Genomic DNA, 21,635 nt, shown 5'->3' with positions numbered 1-21,635 from the left:
AATGAATTCGTGCAATTGATGTAAAATTTGAAAAGATATCAATCTGGTACGTATACGCGAACAATGTGTTAATCGTTGAATGTGAAGTGTGTGAAATATAAAGTGATTGATATGAAATAATATAACAACGATCGACAAACCTCAGCCTTTTATATACTTTAAAAACCTTTCAAAGAATAAGTTTTTAACATTAGGCTTCCACTATTTGAGAGTATATATCATGTTACCTAGTAATTCTGGAGACATTTTCTTGGGCGGCCTGGTCCAGTCGAGACGGCCGGTCTCATAAATCCTCAGTTAGTAGTAGGTGGTATTGCTGGAGAGATTTAGTAAGGTGGTGTGTATATAAAATAAGCATGTAGTGGTAGACGTATTATAATCTGTCTGCCCCTTTCATAGAAGAGGATGAGCTACTCTATGTGTGTGCTTAGGTAGGGTCAAGCGTGATGAAATATCACGTGATCAAAACAGGTATAAATACAAAATCTCTGCGCATACTGTGGACATGTTTTGAAAATCAGTCTTGGATGTCAAAGATTCAATTAATCTTTGTACACTAGCACTTATCAGCAGTACGTAAGCTTGTTGGCGTTGATGAGATCTTGGTTATGAATTTTGCTGCCGGCCACAGATCTGTTTCGTCAAAGTGGATTTTCAGGTCACTGTCAAGATTGGATGTCATTTCTTTTCTGATGAAGCTCTCAAACTCTAGCGTAAGCAAGTTTAATTCTCTCATCAGCTTAACTAGAGAAGCACTAACCCTCTCAATCAATTTGCTCCGTCGGCTCTCTCGACGTCCTTCTCCTCTTCTCCCTTCTTTTTTCTTTCTTTCTCTGCTTTTCTGCTCCTACCTTTCCGTCCCACAATCCTTTTCTCCCACAACCCAACAATATCTCTTCCCTCCACCCCTCATCCTTGAATTTCCACTTAATCCGAAAAGTTTTCTTTTTCGTCTTGATCTTGACCTTTCGTAAGTTACTCGAAAACGTATCGTCAAACATATAGAAAAGCTTACGAATACCATGATCCTTCTTTGCCAAATCTGGACTAATTTCAACCTTCACTGCATCCGCTGCCTTTCCTAGTCCAATCAATGCTATTGTATGATTTGTGTAGATCTTGAGACCTACAACACACGAGGCATTCCAAGAATCTTTGGTCATACCTGCTGCATCTTTGGGAATGGGAGGAGCGGGCGTTGAGGGTGGAGTCGTAGGAGGTGTAAATGTAGAAGGCGTGGTAAGAGTAACTGGCGTAGTGAGAGATGTCCTCTTATCCTTCTTCTGAATGTCCTCTTGAACCACACCTTTAAGATAGGCCATATCATGCTTCAACCCAATTTGAATCAGTTTATCTCTTCTATCAAGCCAATTATATCTGACAACATCTTCAATCTTCGGAAGTGTATCATCGCGATATCCGGTTATTTGAAGAAAGACTTCATAAGCACCTGCCTCGAGGAAAATTTCAGTTGTAGCAGAACGATCACCACTGGAGTAGCCGCGAACTACATGGGAATTTTGACCTGGTACATGGAGGTGGAAAGAGAGGTGGTAAGTATGTTGACCTGTAAGACCGCCAAAGTAACGAGCATCAAGTTGTGAGAGAACGATCACTGCTGTGGTTGGAACTGGAATATCAAAATGAAATGAGGTTTCATTGTAACTAGAGAGTCAGCATGAAGATATACGGAAGGCCAGGAGGAGCTAAATAAAATAGTTGGACCACTCACTCTCCGGACCAAGGTACATTGACAGTAGTCCAATGTTGGGCAACATGCCAATTGAACCAATCACAATGGAAGATTCTCGTTCTCCATATTTCATCGTATCGATTGAGAAAATCTTCGTAAGGCATCCAGAAGATACCTTCATTTCCAAACTTATGATTGAGTATATGGAGTGCTTCTGGTGTCCATTCTTTGGATCCATCTGACCATGGACCATTCCATTCAGTCTCACCCCAAGGATTTTTCACGAGGCAAAGACGATTTCCGTAATATTCAACTGCTCGAAGAACAGAGTAAGCATGGTCATCTTCGATACCTTGTCTTCCAAGTTGATCTGGATCAGGATGATTATAATCTCTTGTACTGGCATTGAAAATAAAATCTTTGCCGACTTTCAAAAGACCTTCGGTCCAGAATGAATCTTTATCAAGAATGTCAGCAGTAATAAATTCGGTAGTAACACCACCGGTAAGATCTTCGACACCCTCACTAGCAGTTGATCAGTTTCATACATCTGGAATAATTGTAGTGCAGTGGCACTCACCCGGGCCAACCCCCACAGATTGAATCATAATCGCCATGGATTTTGGCAAACGCCTTCTCTATTAGTGGTACCCAAGTTTCGTTTGGATCAGCACAAGAACCAAAAAACAGTGCATCCGAGCCGGTTTGAAAAGTCTTCTTGTAGTCAGCGCGAGAAGCTTCCGGGTCAAGTCTTCCATGAGAACGATCCCACACAGATCTTCTATCATCATCGCAATCATCGTAATCGGGATTGGTAAGGTATAGTTTATCGTCAACGATCTCTGACACCCACTCTCCATCACGATAGAACACAAATCCATAAACTCCAATTTTCTCATTTCGTGCTCTTTTCGGACAAAGTTTGTTGATGAGTTGTGGATGTGCTTCGTCCACAGCGAGACATCCTAAAGAAGATAGGAACCAACAATCTCCTTCTGATCCCTGTCGTATATCTTGTAAATGAGGTTCATGACCAGTAAAGAATTGCGGGGCATCGAAAATCTCATTTATTCTCTTTGCACAAGCAGGCTCTCGCACTTTAGTCGCAGTCAGCTTCGTGGTTCCTGTTCGTGTATTTACTGTCCGCGTAGTCATGGACTTCTTCGAAGACCTCAATTTTGTACGCTCTCCTCCAATCACTGTGTCTGATTCCGTAATTGTGAGAGGTCTGATACAATACTCCATATCATCGAGGTTAAATTCATTGTCACTGTATTTGGTGTTGTTGCGTTGGCATTCTGCTACAATTGCTGCCACCTTGGCTTCGCATTGTTTCACAGCTGCATCGTATGAAGTATTGATTCCACATCCAGACACTGTACTTCTTAGATTGGTTTCGCCGATCAGACGTTCGAAGATGTTTTTAGGAAGAACATTGGGCACTGAAAGTGGTCAATTAGTGAAAAATGAATGTTTTTTATATATATATGTATTTTTTTTTTTAAAAAAAAACATTTTAATGAGACCTCATCAAGCTTACGTCCAGTGATTTTTTGATCAGATGAGAGCTTATCACTCCAGAACGAATCGAGGGCCTTTTGGGTGAATGAGGTTGAAGTTTTTATTGTCATAATTTTGATGATTGCTTTCTCTGAGAGGATGATGATGTTTGGTTAGGTGTATGATTAGGTTGGGTTCGAGTGATTTTGTGAATGATATATAAAAATGACTTAACTATCCAGTATACATAGGGTGTCATAAGGATTTTATATAGGGCTTGAAAGGGAGATGATGTGTGTATAAGACTTTGTACAAATAAGAAGTCTATCGCGGTGAATAAGATCGCCCTTGCAGTTTTCTTGTGTTGTGCAATACGGTATGATCTCGTGCTTGCTGAGAGGAAAGAGGAGAAGATTCCTCATGTGATTGAGATTGAAGAGTGACTGCCTAAACAATAGATATATCGTGGATCTGATGAGGCTTGCAGGACTAATACATGCTGGTGGGTTGTCCCTTCCCTTTCTTGCATACCAGGTACTGTTTGCAATTGATACCCTTCCATTCATTCTGTCGCCAAAATTGCCGCAACTCCATCCCGAAACAAGGTTCTTGCGTACCATCTATGGAAAGTAAATACCCAATCTGGAAATGGTCTCTTGTTAACGGTTGGGTTGCATGATACACTGGAATACCAAATTATCGCTCCATCCCTTTCATGAATGAGCTCAAAACTATGCATCCCCGAAAATTGCTTCCGGTCATCTCCATATCCAATCTCAACGCAACTGGGAGAATTTCGACGTGTATCGCCATCGGTCTTGGTAAATAGAACCATAAAATTACCGCCAAAAAGAAGCGAGCCTTTTGGGGGTAGTGTTTTGTCGGATAATGACTCTAACTCTAATATTGGTCCTGGAGACATTCCTGTGTCTTCTTTTGAGCAGTATCCTTGATAGAAGATTGCAAACAATACTGACTTGAATACCCACAAGGTATAAACTTCATACCCAGAGATCTCAATGATGCTATGAGATATCTTTCGGGGGTAAAAACCCAACCTGCGAAGAATCCGTGGGTAAATGTTGCCAAGATTTCTTCGTCACTCCTATTTCGAATGTCGGCTTTAGATAACCAAATTTTGTAAGAATCTGCAATATTGATATGGTTCCTGGGGTTAATTATCGAAGAGAACGATTGCGAGCTCCTGGCAAATGAGGGTGATAATTGTTGATATGATGTTATTGTGGCCGTCTTTGCGGTCGACAACGGGTGATCTTGAAGATATAAAATCATACCCAACCCCGCAACAGTTGTAGGCACAAGCAATTTCGAAACAGACAACATGGAAAGAGGCATCTATCTTATTTTTCTTTCTCGAGAGTTGATACTCTATAATGATAAAGGTCGGATGTCTTTTTTATACAGATTCCTGACATATAGTACAAGAAAAACATTGACTCACGACGTCTTCGTTGTTCCGTTCTCACCCGTATTTACGAGTGGAATTCCGCAACTTTCGCGATATTTCACTTGGAACTTTTCTTGAGACGGTCCAGATGTCTCGAGACCTGAGAATGCAAAGAAACATCACCCTCTCCTCAAATCTTTACCCGTCAAAAGAGAGGAAGACACCAATGCATGTTTCAATCCAACAGTAGCATTGGGATTGATTTCCTTCTGGTGTGCGCAAGTCACTAACCTTACACGATCTGCGGACAGGGTGCTAGCGACTTTTATTCGCGTGTGGTTGTGGCTGTGGCTGTGGCTGTGGCTCAAGAACGTTCCGTCCAACATTATTGTTTTGGTGTTGTTCTGCTTCGGACGATAGAGTGTTGGTGTTTCCAAGTGTTTTCAACTCGTGGGACGGTCAAATATTCGCTCCGAATGTTAAATGCCTGGATTGAACGATAGACAAGAAGCGATAGGTTTTGCTATCTAGAGTTATGAAGAGAGTGACAAGACTTATGCTCGAACCCATTCCCTGCTGGTGGTCTCATCGCAAATCAGTTGCTGCTCTCACAGTAGGCTCGCTACGTACGGCGAGGAAAGACGTCACTTCATTTGGTTCAAAGTAACTCTCGCAGGACTCCTCTCAGTATCTTGTTCCAAGTTGGTGAGCTTTACGCAGAGGATTATCATCTCAACTATCATGATGATGACGCGCGGCCATATCACGAACATCCTGATCTTACCATTGCCGTTACACCTTTGTGTCTGCTTACAGCCAAGAATCATGTAATTTAAATCGGTACACGGCAAAGATCAAGCTTCGGAGAATGAAAGCTTTTCTAGCATCTTGGCCCAGCTACTGCAGGAAAGCTTCAGTGCAGGGCCACATCCCTTCTCCATTAAAATGATAAGCTTTTCATTCAGGTACAATAAGTTCAATCCCGCCAATCATGCTTTGACAAGGTGGTAGCAAAGATGGGGATCCATGATTTCCCCGCTCTACTACCTTCCTGATTAGACATCGGCACAATATACGATATCCATCACTATCATTCTTATCCGATATCGAACATGGGAAGCTGCAGGAGGTGCTGCATGTTATCATGTACAATGAGACTCCATCTCAAAGTTATACGACCAAGTGGTCGATCAACAGACAGGTTAAAAGGGCCATTTCCCGCTCTTCCACCATGATGCTCTTCACGCTTCTGTCTTCTCTTTCAAGACTTCAAGATGTTGGTGCCAGTATCTGTTGTATCTCTTGCCATTGCAGCAATTGCAAATGCGGCCCCCTCCTCCGTTAAGCATGTGGTGCACGAAAAGCGAAATGCACCACCATCGGATTGGGTGAAGGGTTCCCGATTGGAAGGAAGTGCAATTGTGCCAATGAGAATTGGTTTGACCCAAACCAATCTTGACAATGGCTACGAATATCTTATGGAGCTGTAAGTTTCCGGTTATTTTGCCTTGAAGAAATAGATTCAATTGAACCAATCGATGCTAATAACTTTTAGTTCTGATCCAGAATCTGCCAATTATGGTAAATATTGGTCCCCAAAAGAAGTTCACGACAAGTTCGCTCCTCCGGAAGAAACTCTCAAGTCGGTCAAAGCTTGGCTTGCTTCGTCCGGAATCCATGATTCTCGAATCTCTCATTATGAAAATAAAGGGTGGTTAGCATTTGATGCTTCAGTCGAAGAAGCCGAACGATTACTTAAAGCCGAGTTTCACGAACACGAACATAAGCTTAGTTCAAGTGTTCGAGTCGGATGTGATGAGTACGATTGTCCATTATACATTTGAAATATTTTCTTTACTAACTCGACTTCAAGATATCATCTTCCAGAGCATCTAGTACCACACATTGATTACATCACGCCTGGTGTCAAGCTTTCACCCGTCAAGAAGAGGAGCGTGAAAACGAAGAGATCTACACCTTACCTTTCCAAGAGAAAGAATCGCCTTGCAAAGACCAGTCCACCTTCACAGACCTACGAATGGACACCGCCTTCAGCTGCCAACCTTTCAAGTGACCTTCAAGGTTGTGGTTCAAATATGACACCCACTTGTATCAAGGCCATGTACAAAATCCCCACTGCCACCCTGAATGCTTCAGGTAACTCCCTCGGATTATACGAGCAAGGAGATTACTTTGCCAAGTCAGATCTCGATCTCTTTTATGCTGAGTACGCTCCTTGGGTTCCACAAGGAACCTACCCAATTCCGGCACTGATTGATGGTGCGAATTTCTCCGTACCGGACTACAGTGAACTAAATGGAGGCGAGTCTGACATCGATATTGATATGGCATTTGCTCTTCTCTATCCCCAGACTGTCACCCTCTACCAAGTGGACGATCAAATCTACGAACCAGAAGAGGTTGCCACAACCAACTTGTTCAATACCTTCCTCGATGCACTTGACGGAGTAAGTTGTCCAACTTCTACAATGAAACCATCGCTAATCTTATTCTAGTCCTACTGCAGCTATAGTGCATATGGAGAAACTGGAGACAACCCATCAATCGACCCAATTTATCCTAATCCCCAACCTGGTGGATACAACGGAACACGCCAATGCGGAATCTTCAAACCTACTAAGGTCATTTCCGCATCCTATGGGCAAGCCGAAGCCGATCTTCCAATTGCCTATACAAAACGTCAATGCAACGAATTTATGAAACTCGGTCTTCAAGGCCACTCGATTCTTACTGCATCCGGTGATTATGGAGTCGCTTCCTTCCCTGGGGATGGGGATGCAAATGGATGTCTGGGCCCCGAAGGCACAATCTTCAACCCCCAATACCCAGGCAACTGCCCATATATCACTTCTGTAGGCGGAACCATGCTCTACGCCGACCAAACTGTCAACGATGCCGAATCCGTCATGCACGTCGATCTCGGTGGTAGCGCCTCAAACTTTACCAGCGCAGGCGGTTTCTCCAACTATTTCCCCATCCCATCCTACCAAAAACATGCAGTAGAAAAATACTTCAAAACGGCTAAACTCACATATCCATATTACTCGGAACTCGAAGTCGACGTCAACACAACAAAGGGTATCTACAACCGTATCGGACGTGGTTACCCAGATATTGCCGCCAACGGCGCAGAATTTAGAGCGTACACCAGTGGTCTCGATTACCATTGGTATGGCTCGAGTCTTGCATCTCCACTTTTCGCATCGGTCTTTACGTTGATCAACGAAGAGAGATTCGCAAAGGGCAAGGGTCCAATTGGATTCGTCAACCCAACCCTTTATAAAAACCCAGGAGCGATGAATGATATAGTTAACGGAACAAACGTTGGGTGTGGAACAGAGGGATTTGCAGCGGTAGAGGGATGGGACCCAGCGACCGGATTGGGAACCCCAAATTATCCTAAGTTGTTGAAGTTGTTTTTGGAATTGCCTTAGATATCTACGAACAAGGTCTTGAAGAGAATTTGAGAGAAGTGGATGGAGAATAAAGATAATTGGAAGGTATGTACTTATCAATGTATGTACTTATCTTATGAATTTAATGATATGATATATAGACCTGCATGTATATGAGATAAATCAATCACCTAGGGAAAGACAATGTAAAAATTCAATCTATTACAGATAACTACACAATAACCTCCTGTAAATCTACCTAACAACCAACACCTCCTCCATCTACAACTGCATAGCCCGCCCTCTTCTCCCATGCAAACACAAAATCAAATCCAGTAATCAATATTTCTCTTTTCATGAAACATGAATCTACCACGTTGTATTCTTTTCCCGTAAACTCCATCCCATCCCATCCCATCTCATCTTATCCCATCCCTCATCTCTCAAACAAGTAAGTATAGACTTACTCATCTCCAACTCATTTCCCGCAGCCTAATAGCTCCCTACGATATATAGAAGTAATACGTGCACGCTAATATTTCAGAACATAATTACTCTTTTTCAAAATTCATCTCTCACCGAAGAGGAAGGAGGTATGAAATAAATTTCTGCAGTGGAATCGATCATCGATTAAAATTCGCTCTATCCATCAATCGCATTGTACCATGCAGAAATTTGTACCGGTGGTTATAAGTGTACCGCTATGAATGTTAGATTTTACAGGAGTTTGGAAAGTATTGGCATTGGTGTGAAGTGTGCGAGATGATTGATTCGGATTTGAAGACCAGAAATCTTATTTGATGGCTACGTCTTGGGCGGGAGAAATGATAATGCTATGCATGAATGGCCTCAAGGGAAAATCTAGCGTGGTAGAGATATAACAATTTTACTTCATAGCGGGGTCACAAAAGAAGTTTCCCAAATGCGGAGTCGAGCATTCATACGATCATAGTGTTGTGAAAGTGAGATACGAGAACAAGACATCGAGCAGACAATCATGCTATGAAAACGGAACGACGCAAGTACCAACTCTGTTGAGCATCTCAATCTCAAGATACAAAGTCAAAGTAGACGCGCCAACTCACATTCAATCTTTTGTCGCAAAGCGGGACAAGTGATATCGCGATGTATATGTTGATTTGTGTAGGTAATAGCAAATATGATAGCCATAGCTATGATAACGGTAATGACTGTAGCAACAATGATATAACTATGAAAAAGAGCAAGAACCAAAGATCAAATAAATCAAAAACGCACAAAGTCAAAAAACTAACGAGTCTCACGAAAGCCATTTAAGGAATACGTAGCAAGTTCAAGTCATCACTCTCATCTCATCTCACCTCTTAGACACGAGAAACGCTTACACTCAAGGGGAGACACTGCGGGCCGTAGTATCATTCCCATCATATGCCACTCCGAGTGTTTCCAAGAGGTTCCTAGCCGCAACCTCTCCCGTCTCGAATGCTCCGTGAACGCAACCGTTTCCGACGATGGTGCAATGTTCACCGGCGAATTGAAGACGGCTACGATTGTGATTTTCGAGGGCTTCGATTAAGATCTCGGATTCGTCACCGGTTTTCTCGACGGAATAGGATCCAAATCCCGCGAGAGGGTCTTGGGTCCAATGGGTGGTCTCGAGGTTGAGGAGGTCGGGAAGATCCTTGTAGGGCTCTGTACGCATGAGTTTGAACAGTGGCTCAAAAAAGGCATATATGTCCTTAGTTGAGGTCATGGCTTCGACACGCTGGGTAAGAGGTTCGGCGATTTGGATGCAGAGCTCCTTAGTGCCGGACATGATCCAACAATTGGAAGTCACAGTGGCATATGACAAAATCGAAGATCTATTTGAAATTAGTCTCAGCAATGGATAATATGGGGAAAGACTTTGCTCACTCATCAATTGGAGTACCCTCTGGAAGAGGGGACGGGTAGTAGATAAATTGATCATTGTCCTTTGGCCAGAACACTTCTTCGAATTCGACGAAAACTTTTCCAAGGGCTCCATAGGAAAAGCTGTCAATACCCTCCTGAATATCTTCAGGAAGGGATGGCTCAAAGTTGATCATCTTCTTTCTCAAACAACCAAGAGGTGCGGTGACAACAACAGCATCAGCTTTGAAAGTGGACTTTTTGTCACCATTCAATGTTTCAACCACTATGGAGTTATCACTCTCGCCCCATTGGATGTTCTTGACGATTTCGCCCAATCTAATTGTCTCGGGATCCTTCTGAAGAGGTTTGGCAGCCCAATTAACTATCTTATCATATCCACCCTTCATGTATAAATTTCTCTCGGTTACGAAGTAGCTCAAGTATTTAGAAGAAGCTTCTTCGATGGATGTACCGATCCACTACAATTATAAAATTAGTTTTGCGTTATAATTTGGAGCATTGGGATATCTCACAAGCTCTACCTCACGAATGGCTTGGGGAGCCCATTTGCGTTCACTGTTAGTGATCAAAGGATGATTCTCTACGAATTCATGAATGAACTCTTTCACAGAGCGATCAGAAGCATGAGGATGAGTTTCAAAGTAGTGCTCACAGTAGTCAGCAAATTCATCAGCGACTTTCTTCGCCTTGAATTGAGATCCTGCTCTTCCCTCTTTGGTAAAGTACAGAGGTGTACCGTCATCATAATAGTACTCGATATCGAGCTTCTTGATCAACTGAACCAATTTATTCTGCGAAGTTTCATGCATCCATGCAGCACCTGTATATATAGTAAGCACACTTTTGCCGGGGGAAAGGATAAACAACCCACATTGTGTGGTCAAGACCGTAGTCCCAACCACCCACAACGGAAGATATTGTTCTGCCTATTAGGTCAGGTGTATTTACCAATGTCTCGAGCTTTCCCGTTTGGAGATTTGCGACTGGTGTGGATTCGACCACCGATGCGATCTGGCCGTCCTTCCAAGATTGTTACACCAACTCCATGTCGTTGTAGGACTGATGCTGCACGTAAACCGGAAATACCGGCACCCACGATAATTACGTGGGCTTTCTTCACGCCATTGCCATAATTGTCGGGACTCTCAAGTCCTGTGGACCAGATCAAAGGTTTTGAGTTCTGGATTGGCAATGGCGCGGTAATTACTTGATATGACCGGTTTATTTCGTTTGGATTTAGAGCGCCAAGAGGAGATATGGATAAGGTTGACATATTGATTCAACATCTGCGTATGTTTGGAGACTGGTGGGTGTGTTTGGCTATGCTCGATGAGCTGCGTATATAAGTCGACGTCGACGAGTGGGCGGTACAAAATAGCAAAGATGCTAGTCGATAAGAATCTGCGAAAGTTTGTCGTAGCTGCACCGTTTCTCAAAACTGTTAACTCAGGTCAATTGCAGATGTATGCCGTTTGATTTTAGCAATCAAAGATTCTTCGTATGAGAAACTCTGCAGAGTAGTGGATTGTGGTTGTTACTCAGAGGAGAGGAAAAGGAGAAGAGAACGGGCGGGATGAGAAATGTAAAATATACTTAGTGTATGATCATATGATTGATCCACCTTATTTAAGCTACTGTCTTCAACAACGAAATCTATCTGGCATGCGTTTATGTATTACAAACTCGAAACGTAAAGGGATGATATCATTCCATGGCTGTACTCAAAAATAGATTAAGACAACTTCATACCTTTGCAGCGGCGGAGTGTAACTATCAAACGCAGGGCTTGACCACCTGACAACAATGATGCTAGCTGAGTGGACGCAGGGCGAGATTACATGCTGTTCTCCCGAGGTCCAGTATTCAACAACATTGATTTGATTGCTTCTGGATTGGATGATTGCTTTTGCATTGGACGAGAGATTGAAGGACCGACGAGATTGGATCGATTGCGAGTTGGTGGTTGAAGAATGTCTTATCGTTCCTGCAAACCAAGTGTCCTTCTTATCGTATCGGTACATCAGACCCTGTCTTGGTAAGTCTAGGCGGTACAGTGGGAGATGGCATTTCAGGGTCCTGTTGGTCTTCCCGTCATATCGTTGCTAAGCTGAAGAGAGAAAGTACAAGCAAGGTGTACGAATTGAGAGGATGTAAGTATCCGGATGAGTAGCTTCAGTCGAGTTCTCGGGGCAGGTGAACAGGCTCGACAGGATGGAAATGACGAGGCGAGGAGACAAATGAAGGAGAGATAGCCGAGAGATGAAATATACTCTGTACACTGTATATTCATCACCCATGAGCTCAATAAGTAGCAAGTGTGTGTAATATTGATCTCCATATATTTATCGTTGTATTGGCAATATACTTATTTTTATCTTGATCGACGAGGGAGAGAAGCACAATGATGATGCCCAGGGAATGATAGCTTGACAACAGAGTTCAATGCTAAACGGTAAATCTTGTTGGGTGATCACTAGTAGACAGTAATAATAAGTGTGACTGACTTGGGCAGAAGTTAAATATGGATACAGCTCAGTCAAGCATCGGGATATGATTATGGTTTTGTCAGCTCGCTCCCTCCAATACAAGCTTCTGATAAGGCTCCACCAAATACGGAGCACAATTGAATTCAGTGAATCAATTGAGACCTGGTGGGCCTGACCTATTCGTCCCAACTCTGGTTGTACCTCCGTCATTCAGACTGATTATCCAGATAACATCCCACGCTTCGTGTCTAATCCAATGTCAATCTTGATAAGTCGGAGCATACGAATACACATATTCACCGGTTACCGATCTTCTGCTTCTCCTTCTCCTTCTCCTTCTCCTCATCCCCCCTACGCCAGAGAGATGGGAGATGATACTCCAACATGGTTTGTGTCGTGCACACTTCGGTAAGTCGTGCGTGGAGAGAAACCCGATCATCGATCTTCTTATCGGGCACACACAAATTGCTCAACTCCCAACCATAACCCTAGAGTTTTTATTTCATAATGGTAATGTGGGAATCGCACAGATAAGACAGCCAAGTGGAAATTCTTATAACTTTATCTACAAAGTAATTTTCCTAAGGTTTGTGATTGTGAGGACTTTCGTCATCTTACCTAAAGCCTTCTCTCTTCCATACAATTTTTTCCTCACTCTCTATTCCCGTGTTTGTCGCTGCAATTGTTCACCAGTCAATCATTGAATTTTCGCAAAGATCAGGTCGCTCTATCGTCGTGGTTTAGCCACGATATAGAAATCGCTATTGGCGATGGACCCAACTCACATGCACGGTGAAGATTTCCTTCCAGGCACCACAAGACTGGTAGAAGATATCGAACAATCCAACAATTCCCACCTTCTCAAACATGGGAACATCGTTTTGGAACCACAACCTACCTCGTCGCCTCTCGATCCACTCAATTGGTCTCGCACGAGGAAATATTGGCACGTTTTCCTGGTTTGCTTCATCACAGGTCTAACGGCTGCCACTTCGAACGATGCGGGCTCGGCGCAAGATGGCATGAACGAGGAATATGGAATCACTTACGACGCAATGAATACTGGGGCTGGAGTTTTGTTTGTAGGAATTGGTTATTGGACTTTGTTGATCTCGCCTGCTGCGTGGTTATACGGAAGAAGGGTTACCTATATCATTTGTTTGACATTGGGAGTTATTGGCGCTATATGGATGGCTCGTGTGCAATCCACGAGCGACTCGATCTGGAATCAACTCTTTGTGGGAGCGTCTGAAGCTTGTGCCGAGGCCAATGTGCAGCTTTCCCTCTCGGATTTGTTCTTTCAACATCAAAGAGGAACTGTTCTGGGCATATACGTTTTGTCGACTAGTATTGGTACCTATCTAGGTCCTATTATTGCTGGATATATTGCTGGGGGGCCTCTAGGCTGGCGATGGATTGGTTGGTGGTCCGTCATAATTTCCTCCTGCACCATACTTGTGTGTTACTTTACCCTCGAAGAAACTATGTTCGATCGCCCCGAGTCTGCGTATGATGTTCCAATCAATGGCGTTGGGTCCCAGGCCAAGATTGAAGAATCTCCAATTCGCAGCAGCAACGAGAAAGATACAGTCCTAGCCACGACTCCCTCCGACACACCTCCCATTCCACCTGCGACTGCCCCAGCAAAGAAGTCCTTTCGCGAACGCATTCGACTAATTACGCCCGCATCTAACCTCAAGGGAACTGGATTCAAACAATACTTTTCTCGTCTCTTCCATACTCTCCGCATTTTCACTTTCCCAGCCGTCTGGTACAGTGGTCTGCAATGGGGAGCCCAAGACGCCTGGCTTACCTTCTACCTTACTCTTGAAGAAGATAACTGGACTGAGGATCCTTGGAACTATTCCACTATTGGTTCTGGTCTTATGAACGTTCCTTGTTTGATCGGCGCCATTATCGGTTGTTTCTGGGGTGGTTATCTTTCGGATGTTTTCGTACTTTGGTACTCCAAGAAATATCGTCATGGTATTTTAGAAGCCGAAGATCGTCTCTGGATGATGTATCCATGTGCTATATTCTCACCATTGGGAATGTTTATCTTCGGTCTCGGTACAGCATACGAATGGTCGTGGCCAGCTCCGTACGTCGGGCTTGGGTTCATTGGTTTTGGATGGGGTTGTGCGGGAGATTTGTCCATGTCTTACCTTATGGATGCATATCCGGAAATGGTACTCGAGGGTATGGTTGGAGTTAGCGTCATAAACAATACCATCGGGTGTATCTTTACATTTGCAGCGAGCTATTGGTTGGATACTGGAGTTAAACAGACATTTATCGCGATAGGTGTTTTGGATTTCGTGTTCGTAATGTGTACATGGCCGATGATGGTATTTGGAAAGAGCTGTAGACGATGGACTAAAGGTAGATATTTGGAGTTTGTGAGGATTAGAGATTCTTTATGACATGATGGATCAGATACGAGGAAGACTGTATGGAAAATGGTGTTGGGGAGGTACTTTGGTATTAATGAGTTTGGGATTTCAGTTCCCTTATTGTTAGAGGACTTGATTCGGAAATCGAGGGAGCTTAGTAATCTTAGCGTACATATGGTGATCCTAGCGATCATATTTTCTATTCACGAAAACCTGGAGTTCTCAAAATTAGATATTATTATTTCACTTCATTCAATTCACAATTGCCAGTTTTTTCATGATTCTTGATTGAATCGATTATGAAAGTATATTGATCGAGTAGTTACAATTCTCCCATCTGCACTCGAATTTCCACTCCGAGATCACACATCCGTCACAAGAGATCTCCTAAGGCAAGCCTGAAGATGTAGAAATCCACAACTCGAACCTGATCCATCCATCTATCTCGAACGACGCTGTCGCTTTGCAGTCACTGGCGCTTGCTCCATAGTCTCCCGTGCTCGTTTTTCTGGCTTGTGGCTGTAATCAAAATCATGAATAGTCCATTCGACAGGCTCAATATCATGATAAACAATATTATCAAAATCATCAGCGGGGATGTCAATTTGCCCGGGATTAGCTCCATCGTCCCATCGAAATAGATTCTTTTTCGCTTTCATAATCTCAATGTATTGATCATGCAGCTGGTTGACAGCCTTCTTGAAGCAGTACAGGAAAAAGCTGTAATCCCGAGATTTGTACGCCTTTCTGATTCTTCGCAACAACTTCTCTCTTGCAGGATCCTTATCATAAGCTCCAGGGCTTCTTTTATGATATCCCGGGCGGTAGATAGAATTCTTGTTCAAAGATATATCCAAAGATTCAGCATATTCTTCCAGCAAAAGGAGAGCTTTAGCCATCTTCTCTCGCCAGTAACGTGTCTCGGACGAATTTTTGTTGAAATTCAACGTGTACCCCTGATCCTCATATATACCATTGTTGAATTCTCCTTGACATAATATCCCGCGAAATATCCTATCTTGCAAGTTGAATTTGTTCAATTTGATGAAACAGCCCTTGATTCTCTGGAATTGATCATTTTCAATATCTAGAAGCAGCTCCATGCGCAGAGCCTTGAAAAGTTCAAGGTTGCCAACCAATGCTGCTGCTCGTGCTTGTCGAAGAGAGACCTCGAGTGTATTTTGCGGCTTTCTGTATTGATTGGTAGTATCTGAGTCACCCACATCTATGTCCTTTCTGAATTCGGGCACACTCTCAAAGGTTTGAGCATATGCCACAAGCTCATCACACATTAGGTTTATAGGGTCGACTAATGGCGAGGATCCCTTTATTAAATCCGTGTACTTGTCCTTAGCCTCTCCCAATGTGATGGTCGCCGCAGAGTCATCAACTATCTGATGAATCTCATCAAGATAGACAGGGAGCGATTCGGGGAACTCTTCTCCACCCTTTTCCTGATCGACATTCGAATGTGCTTCTTTGAAATTTACGCTTCGTACATTCCTCAATAGTTTGAGAGGAGAGAAGACTTCCTCGAAATCTAAATGTTTGACGAAATCCGTGCGAGTTGCCTTTTTGGTCTCTTCCGAGGTCTTGTCTATGCAAACAATGAAAGTCAAGGAAAGGTTTGGTTCTTGACAGATAGCGTGACAGAACTGTGTCAATGCAGCTCCATCGAATCTATGCGTATAATTACCCTCATCCCCACGAACAATGACTTTCCATTTTCGGACATATCGGGCCTGATGACCCATGAGGCGATTGAAAGTCGGTTGATCATAAAAGAATTGGTTTCCCTGGTACTCCCAATCCTGCTCAGATGGAGCCACATTAGAGTGTTCGGCATATCGAGTCAGTGGTGAGACATTCAAAGCAGTCGTAATTGGGAAGTAATCCTGACTATAACTGCTTGTGTACTCATAGATTCCACCTAGTTCCTGATTCGAATCATCTCGATACATCCAGTTGGTGCAATCCATGATAAATTCATTCTGTTGGTAAAGGACGTGTATACCATCATGATACATCTTCTGGCAAACACGGAGGACTGCTGGATGCAATCCATACTTGGGTACGTTGAATACTCGCTTGCCATTCTTAACGGGATCTGCGATCGTGGTGATGGCGGTACCGGTTCCTAGAATGGGATCGGTGAGAAGATACGAGAGAATTTGATGAGTGATTTCTCGTGGCATCTTCAGAATGTGGGCACCTGAGTCGCGAGATGGAATGCCAGATCTCATGGGATTCTGTACCCGGGTGCCTTCAATTGATAGGATGTCATTGGAATGGTGTCTAGGGGACATGCTGTTTCTATTGCGAGCTTTCGAAAGAGAAGGCTTGGTCTGCATGATTTATTTGGAATCTGTTGATGAAGTGGTAGCGTCGATGAAAGATATTGTGTGAGTGCACAAGAGCTATTGAGTTCTTGTGAAACGGAAGGTGTAACTAGCCGGCAGAGGTGCGGACTAGATTCTATCGAAGCTAGAGACTTTCAATAGATACGAAGTGCAGTTGAGTTTTGCTGGAGGTTGGATGTTGGTTTGGTTTTTTCGCCGATTGATTTTGAATGTTGATTGTTTAGAGAAGAGGATAGCGTGGGAGGTGGTGATCAACAGATTGAACGAGGAATATCAGAATAAGATGTTGTTTGGAGGTGGGAGGAGGAAAAAACTTAAGTAGTCTAGCGGTAGTTGCTTAGACCGTATCGCGCCGTCCTAAGGAGTGGTCATGATTAGCGAGCTGTACTGGAAGACGACGTAGCTATTCAGGGGAATAAGGAGAAATAGCGAGCTTTATATACTGTCGTATACAGAGGTATTTCTAGATCTGATGTGCCATATCTCAATGATCCGTTTTACGATACATACCGACTTGTAAGAGCCAGAATGCTTAGTAAGCTGTACTGTCTTGTGTTTGACTTGGGCGTATGTATAGATTAAGGAGAATTTTGGGCCATGCCAATCTAACTTAAGGTCGAGTGTCTTCGTGATCTGTTTCCCAAAGATGTATCGAGATTGAGGACATACTGGTCTGAATAGTTTGTTGTCAATAAGTAAAATTTAATGCTACGGGTGGTGGGTATAAGTCCGGTGGGGCAGTGTAGAGTGAATAGGGGATATTGAATAGAGTCTATCATTTTGGTGTCGTCCGATCTCGTGAATAGGTGTACTTGTTCTGGAGCATCGATATTATTTTTAGTATTCATGAAGTCATGTTTGAGATCCTGAGTTGATCGTCTATGTGTGACTTGATCAGTGGATGATAGTGAGTGCAGAGTAATTCAAAATCATATCTACTTTGTATTTCACAATCCAGACTAGCTTTCGAGAAAAGTGTTTTGAAAAAAATGGAAGGAAAGAGTAATTTTCGGCAATATTTTGAGGGTATATAACTTCCGATAACCCACTATGCATATTTTAATTCACTTCAAATATAGTATTGTTAAATTGCCTGATACCTTCTTATAGACATAGAAATTCAGATTGATAAGTAAGAGTTCACGTTACAACTCGAATTAACGGTCAATCGCCAGTCCCAGTATGATTGACATTTTAAGCCATCTTCAGAATGCAGTTACTTATGTTTTCATTAGTAGCAGCAAATGGTCTGAATTTTTTAAGATGAACTTTGAGGTCTTATTACAATTACTTCTATGAACTATGGCTAATGCTCGATACCATTATTCAGAGTTCTTATGGGTAGTATCTTGCCTTCGAATCATAAATCCACATATCTCGGGCTTTGTTGATGGGAACTTTCACTCCCATTTCCCGCTAATTCAAACTCCAATAAGCAGCTTCAAACTTCCTGTAGTCCAGGCGAATGATCCTTTCAGTCTCTTCAATATTTCCGTATTCAAATAATCTCTGTCTTTCTTTTCTAATCTCAATCAGTTGACCATCCATATCATCCACCGCTTCCTTGAACCCCTGAACAAAATCGTTGTACTCCCGACATTTATAGGCCTCCTTGATATTCTCAATCAATTTTGCTCTCGGTAGAGAAGCGTTCAAGGAGGCGGTGTTATGCCTGCGAAAATGAACGCTCCATTGTCGAGATGGTACTCTGGCAAAAGAATCTGCATATTTTTCTAAGAGCATAAGTGCCTCTATACTCGGGTCCCACCATTCATTTTTCAAAAATTCTTGGTGGGCTTCGACTATTCTCTTGGTCTTACGATGTTTCATAATCGTACCTGTCCCGTTATAAGGTTTATTTAGGGAAATCCTGGGATCACTCCCTGATAAGCCGAAAAAGCCTTCAGATCTCTTTTCTAATTTTATGAATTCCTTGATTTCGAAAGCATGTCGGTTGATAGCTTTGTATTGCTTCTCTAGCTCGAGCAGTACATGATTGCGTGAAAATTTGAACAAACTCGTGTTTATGTTGCTACTAGAGGCAGCTTTGCGGGCATTATTGAGGTGTTCCTCGATGTGGTAAAGATTCTCTCCACGGAATATGTTGTTTGGACATCCCCAACGTGGAGATTTTGCCTCAAGATCCACGTGAAAAGCGAGATCAGCTCTAAGTTCCGGGTTGCATTCAAATGTCTGGGTATATGCCAATAATCTTTCATATTGTAGATGAATGAACTCTGTGTCAATCAATGGCGAAGACCCTTTCATTAAAGCCACATGTTCTCTGAGAAGATTTATCGACGAGAGAAAACCTTTGCAGGAGTAAAACCCTCTTGACAAGGTATAAGACATGTACTCTGGTACTTCTTCGTGCGTCGCCTCTCGGAACTCAACCTTGGCAACATTTCGAAGCAATTTCAACGGATTCCATATTTTAACCGCCGTGTTGAGATCCACTGATTCATCTTCACTCTTGCCCGTCCCAACGAACAGAAAAGTAATCTTTAGCCCTGGAACATGGCACACCGCTTGACAGAATCTCAATAGCGCGTGCATATCATAGATACCGGTAGGGCAACGGACAAGTACCTTCCAGTTCTTGATCTGGCTGATTTGTTTAGAACGATACTGTCCAAAAGCCAGTTCAAGCGTTTGGCAATCTAGTGCCATGCACATGCCATGCGTAAAGTAACTATCCTCCAATACTCGAGTCAGAGGACTGATAACCAGAGTATCACTGATGGCGTATACTTCAAGACTATCAAACCATCCTACAGGTGTTGAACGCCAGTTTTGATTACGCCTGGGACGTGCATCTGGGTATTCCAAACAGTCGACTATAAATTCATTGCGTCCATATAGCACCTTAAAACCTTCTTCATATAGCTGCTTACATGTATAGAGAATAGAAGTATGGAATAAGAATTGAGGAGTCTCTTTTGTAATCGGGATCTCGGTGCCATTGAGTTTGGCGCACATTGATGCTCCCGTTCCGAGTGCGGGACTAATGAGAAGATTATCCAAAATCAGATCGCGTATTTCTCGGGCGATATTGAGGAGAGTGGGCTTTGTATTCTGTGGGGTTGCAGTGAACGAAGTTGATGGCGTAATTTTAGGATCTATGTCATGCTGGAGAGATTTGGGGATAGCGACGCGGATGTGGCGAAGATCGGGACGTTTCGTATTCGACCGCTGCATTTTGAGATATTTATGACTATAAGCTCACAATCTTTTGAAGTGGTATGATGTGAAAAGTAGAACTAGTATCTGTAACTGTTCGCTTGAAGGAAGGGTTCTGATTGACGAATGGCAATTAGAATTATAGAAACCTTATCTGAACAAGGATCTTATATCTTCTTAAAGTCGTGATTTTTCTCTGAGATGAAAGTTGTCTGAAAGTTATTATTGCAGAAGGATTATTGTAAGAAGAGTTATTGTAAAGAATTAGAACTCTTTTACAACTGGAGTGTGAAAGCTTTAAATACATTGGCGACTATCAAAATGAGCGACCCTAGGCCGCTAATGTGACATAGGTAGTTAAGTGGCCGTACAAGAACAATGATCTATGTATTGTCACGATATATATTGAACCACCGTAGCAAAAGAGTAGTACATCATTATAGGATAAGACGCCACAATATTATATAATCTCGTCTCATACTTCCTAACTAGAATGATTTCCGAATTTGGGGCCCTAACATATTTCACTACTTTTCAAGCTTCATGATAGCTGGAAAAGACTTTTCCATCATGATTTACAAGACTAGTCAGAATGGAAGAACTCTCATCAATACGCTAGTCAATTATCTTTCGCCGAAATGGCATTCTCATACATGAGAACATTAAACTTGCCTGCATGTAGAGATTCTAGTTAATTTATCTGTTCCTAATCAACATCAGTCAATGAACACCTGCGTGGATAGATATCTGTGAGCGAAAATAACTGCTTCCTACTTAATAGAAAGATAGTTATTCATAAATCGGTTTGGTTTGTATAATAACCATATTGTCGGAACGTACGATATCATATGACTAAGCGAATCACATGATTCTTCCCTTTATATATAGAGGGAAAAATCATACCTTATAATAGATCATCTCAATTCATATTATTCATTTTGTATAGACTTTTTATAGTGCTTTACCTAGTGGTTCGAATTCGACCAACCCCCCAAGTGAAACCAAACAGAATTAAAATTAAAATTTTATATATCTCAAAAATAAGAAAAATGTTACAACGGATTGATAACAGGTCAATCAGAAGTCACGGGACAATAGATCAATCTTGAAATTAAAAGAAATATAACTTTGCAAATTTCTTGCAAAATTATATTTAGTTATTAGAAATATTTTAAAGAACTAATTTCAGGGATAGAATGATAAGCTAAAATATTGGAATTTATATAACTTGAGTATATAATAGATGTCATGGAAAAACCTATATCCCGTGTAATATTATGTGAATCTCATGTGACTATAACTTCAT

The 21,635-nt window shown here is 42.4% G+C and overlaps 7 protein-coding genes across 7 annotated transcripts; 2 read left to right on the top strand and 5 right to left on the bottom strand.

Moving 5' to 3' along the window:
- Positions 1-592: 592 nt before the first annotated feature.
- BCIN_10g01910 (hypothetical protein) lies at positions 593-3,587 on the bottom strand. The gene is made up of 5 exons (XM_024695476.1): positions 3,234-3,587; positions 2,274-3,135; positions 1,733-2,218; positions 1,016-1,665; positions 593-959 (listed from the first exon to the last, which is right to left on the bottom strand). The coding sequence occupies exons 1-5, from the start codon at positions 3,322-3,324 to the stop codon at positions 928-930; spliced, it is 2,121 nt and encodes a 706-aa protein (XP_024551270.1). The 5' UTR covers positions 3,325-3,587; the 3' UTR covers positions 593-927.
- A 27-nt stretch (positions 3,588-3,614) lies between these two features.
- BCIN_10g01900 (hypothetical protein) lies at positions 3,615-4,808 on the bottom strand. Its single transcript, XM_024695475.1, has 2 exons — positions 4,171-4,808; positions 3,615-4,117 (listed from the first exon to the last, which is right to left on the bottom strand). Exons 1-2 carry the CDS (start codon positions 4,547-4,549, stop codon positions 3,756-3,758), a joined length of 741 nt encoding a protein of 246 aa, XP_024551269.1. The 5' UTR covers positions 4,550-4,808; the 3' UTR covers positions 3,615-3,755.
- Positions 4,809-4,899: 91 nt separating this feature from the next.
- On the top strand, positions 4,900-8,221 carry BCIN_10g01890 (hypothetical protein). The gene is made up of 4 exons (XM_001546818.2): positions 4,900-6,087; positions 6,157-6,420; positions 6,475-7,069; positions 7,118-8,221. Exons 1-4 carry the CDS (start codon positions 5,876-5,878, stop codon positions 8,054-8,056), a joined length of 2,010 nt encoding a protein of 669 aa, XP_001546868.1. The 5' UTR covers positions 4,900-5,875; the 3' UTR covers positions 8,057-8,221.
- A 911-nt stretch (positions 8,222-9,132) lies between these two features.
- On the bottom strand, positions 9,133-11,600 carry BCIN_10g01880 (hypothetical protein). Its single transcript, XM_024695474.1, has 4 exons — positions 10,859-11,600; positions 10,423-10,730; positions 9,911-10,368; positions 9,133-9,858 (listed from the first exon to the last, which is right to left on the bottom strand). The coding sequence occupies exons 1-4, from the start codon at positions 11,181-11,183 to the stop codon at positions 9,384-9,386; spliced, it is 1,566 nt and encodes a 521-aa protein (XP_024551268.1). The 5' UTR covers positions 11,184-11,600; the 3' UTR covers positions 9,133-9,383.
- A 1,151-nt stretch (positions 11,601-12,751) lies between these two features.
- Positions 12,752-15,067, top strand: BCIN_10g01870 (hypothetical protein). Its single transcript, XM_001546821.2, has one exon. It carries the CDS (start codon positions 13,167-13,169, stop codon positions 14,817-14,819), a length of 1,653 nt encoding a protein of 550 aa, XP_001546871.2. The 5' UTR covers positions 12,752-13,166; the 3' UTR covers positions 14,820-15,067.
- Positions 15,068-15,127: 60 nt separating this feature from the next.
- BCIN_10g01860 (hypothetical protein) lies at positions 15,128-17,698 on the bottom strand. Its single transcript, XM_024695473.1, has 2 exons — positions 17,660-17,698; positions 15,128-17,506 (listed from the first exon to the last, which is right to left on the bottom strand). Exon 2 carries the CDS (start codon positions 17,138-17,140, stop codon positions 15,230-15,232), a length of 1,911 nt encoding a protein of 636 aa, XP_024551267.1. The 5' UTR covers positions 17,141-17,506; positions 17,660-17,698; the 3' UTR covers positions 15,128-15,229.
- A 747-nt stretch (positions 17,699-18,445) lies between these two features.
- Positions 18,446-21,160, bottom strand: BCIN_10g01850 (hypothetical protein). Its single transcript, XM_024695472.1, has one exon. The coding sequence runs from the start codon at positions 20,345-20,347 to the stop codon at positions 18,566-18,568; it is 1,782 nt and encodes a 593-aa protein (XP_024551266.1). The 5' UTR covers positions 20,348-21,160; the 3' UTR covers positions 18,446-18,565.
- Positions 21,161-21,635: the final 475 nt, after the last annotated feature.

Source organism: Botrytis cinerea, chromosome 10, assembly GCF_000143535.2.
Source record: "Botrytis cinerea B05.10 chromosome 10, complete sequence".
In the NCBI taxonomy this organism is placed as follows: domain Eukaryota; kingdom Fungi; phylum Ascomycota; class Leotiomycetes; order Helotiales; family Sclerotiniaceae; genus Botrytis; species Botrytis cinerea.
This window is presented reverse-complemented; position numbering and strand designations above follow the sequence as displayed.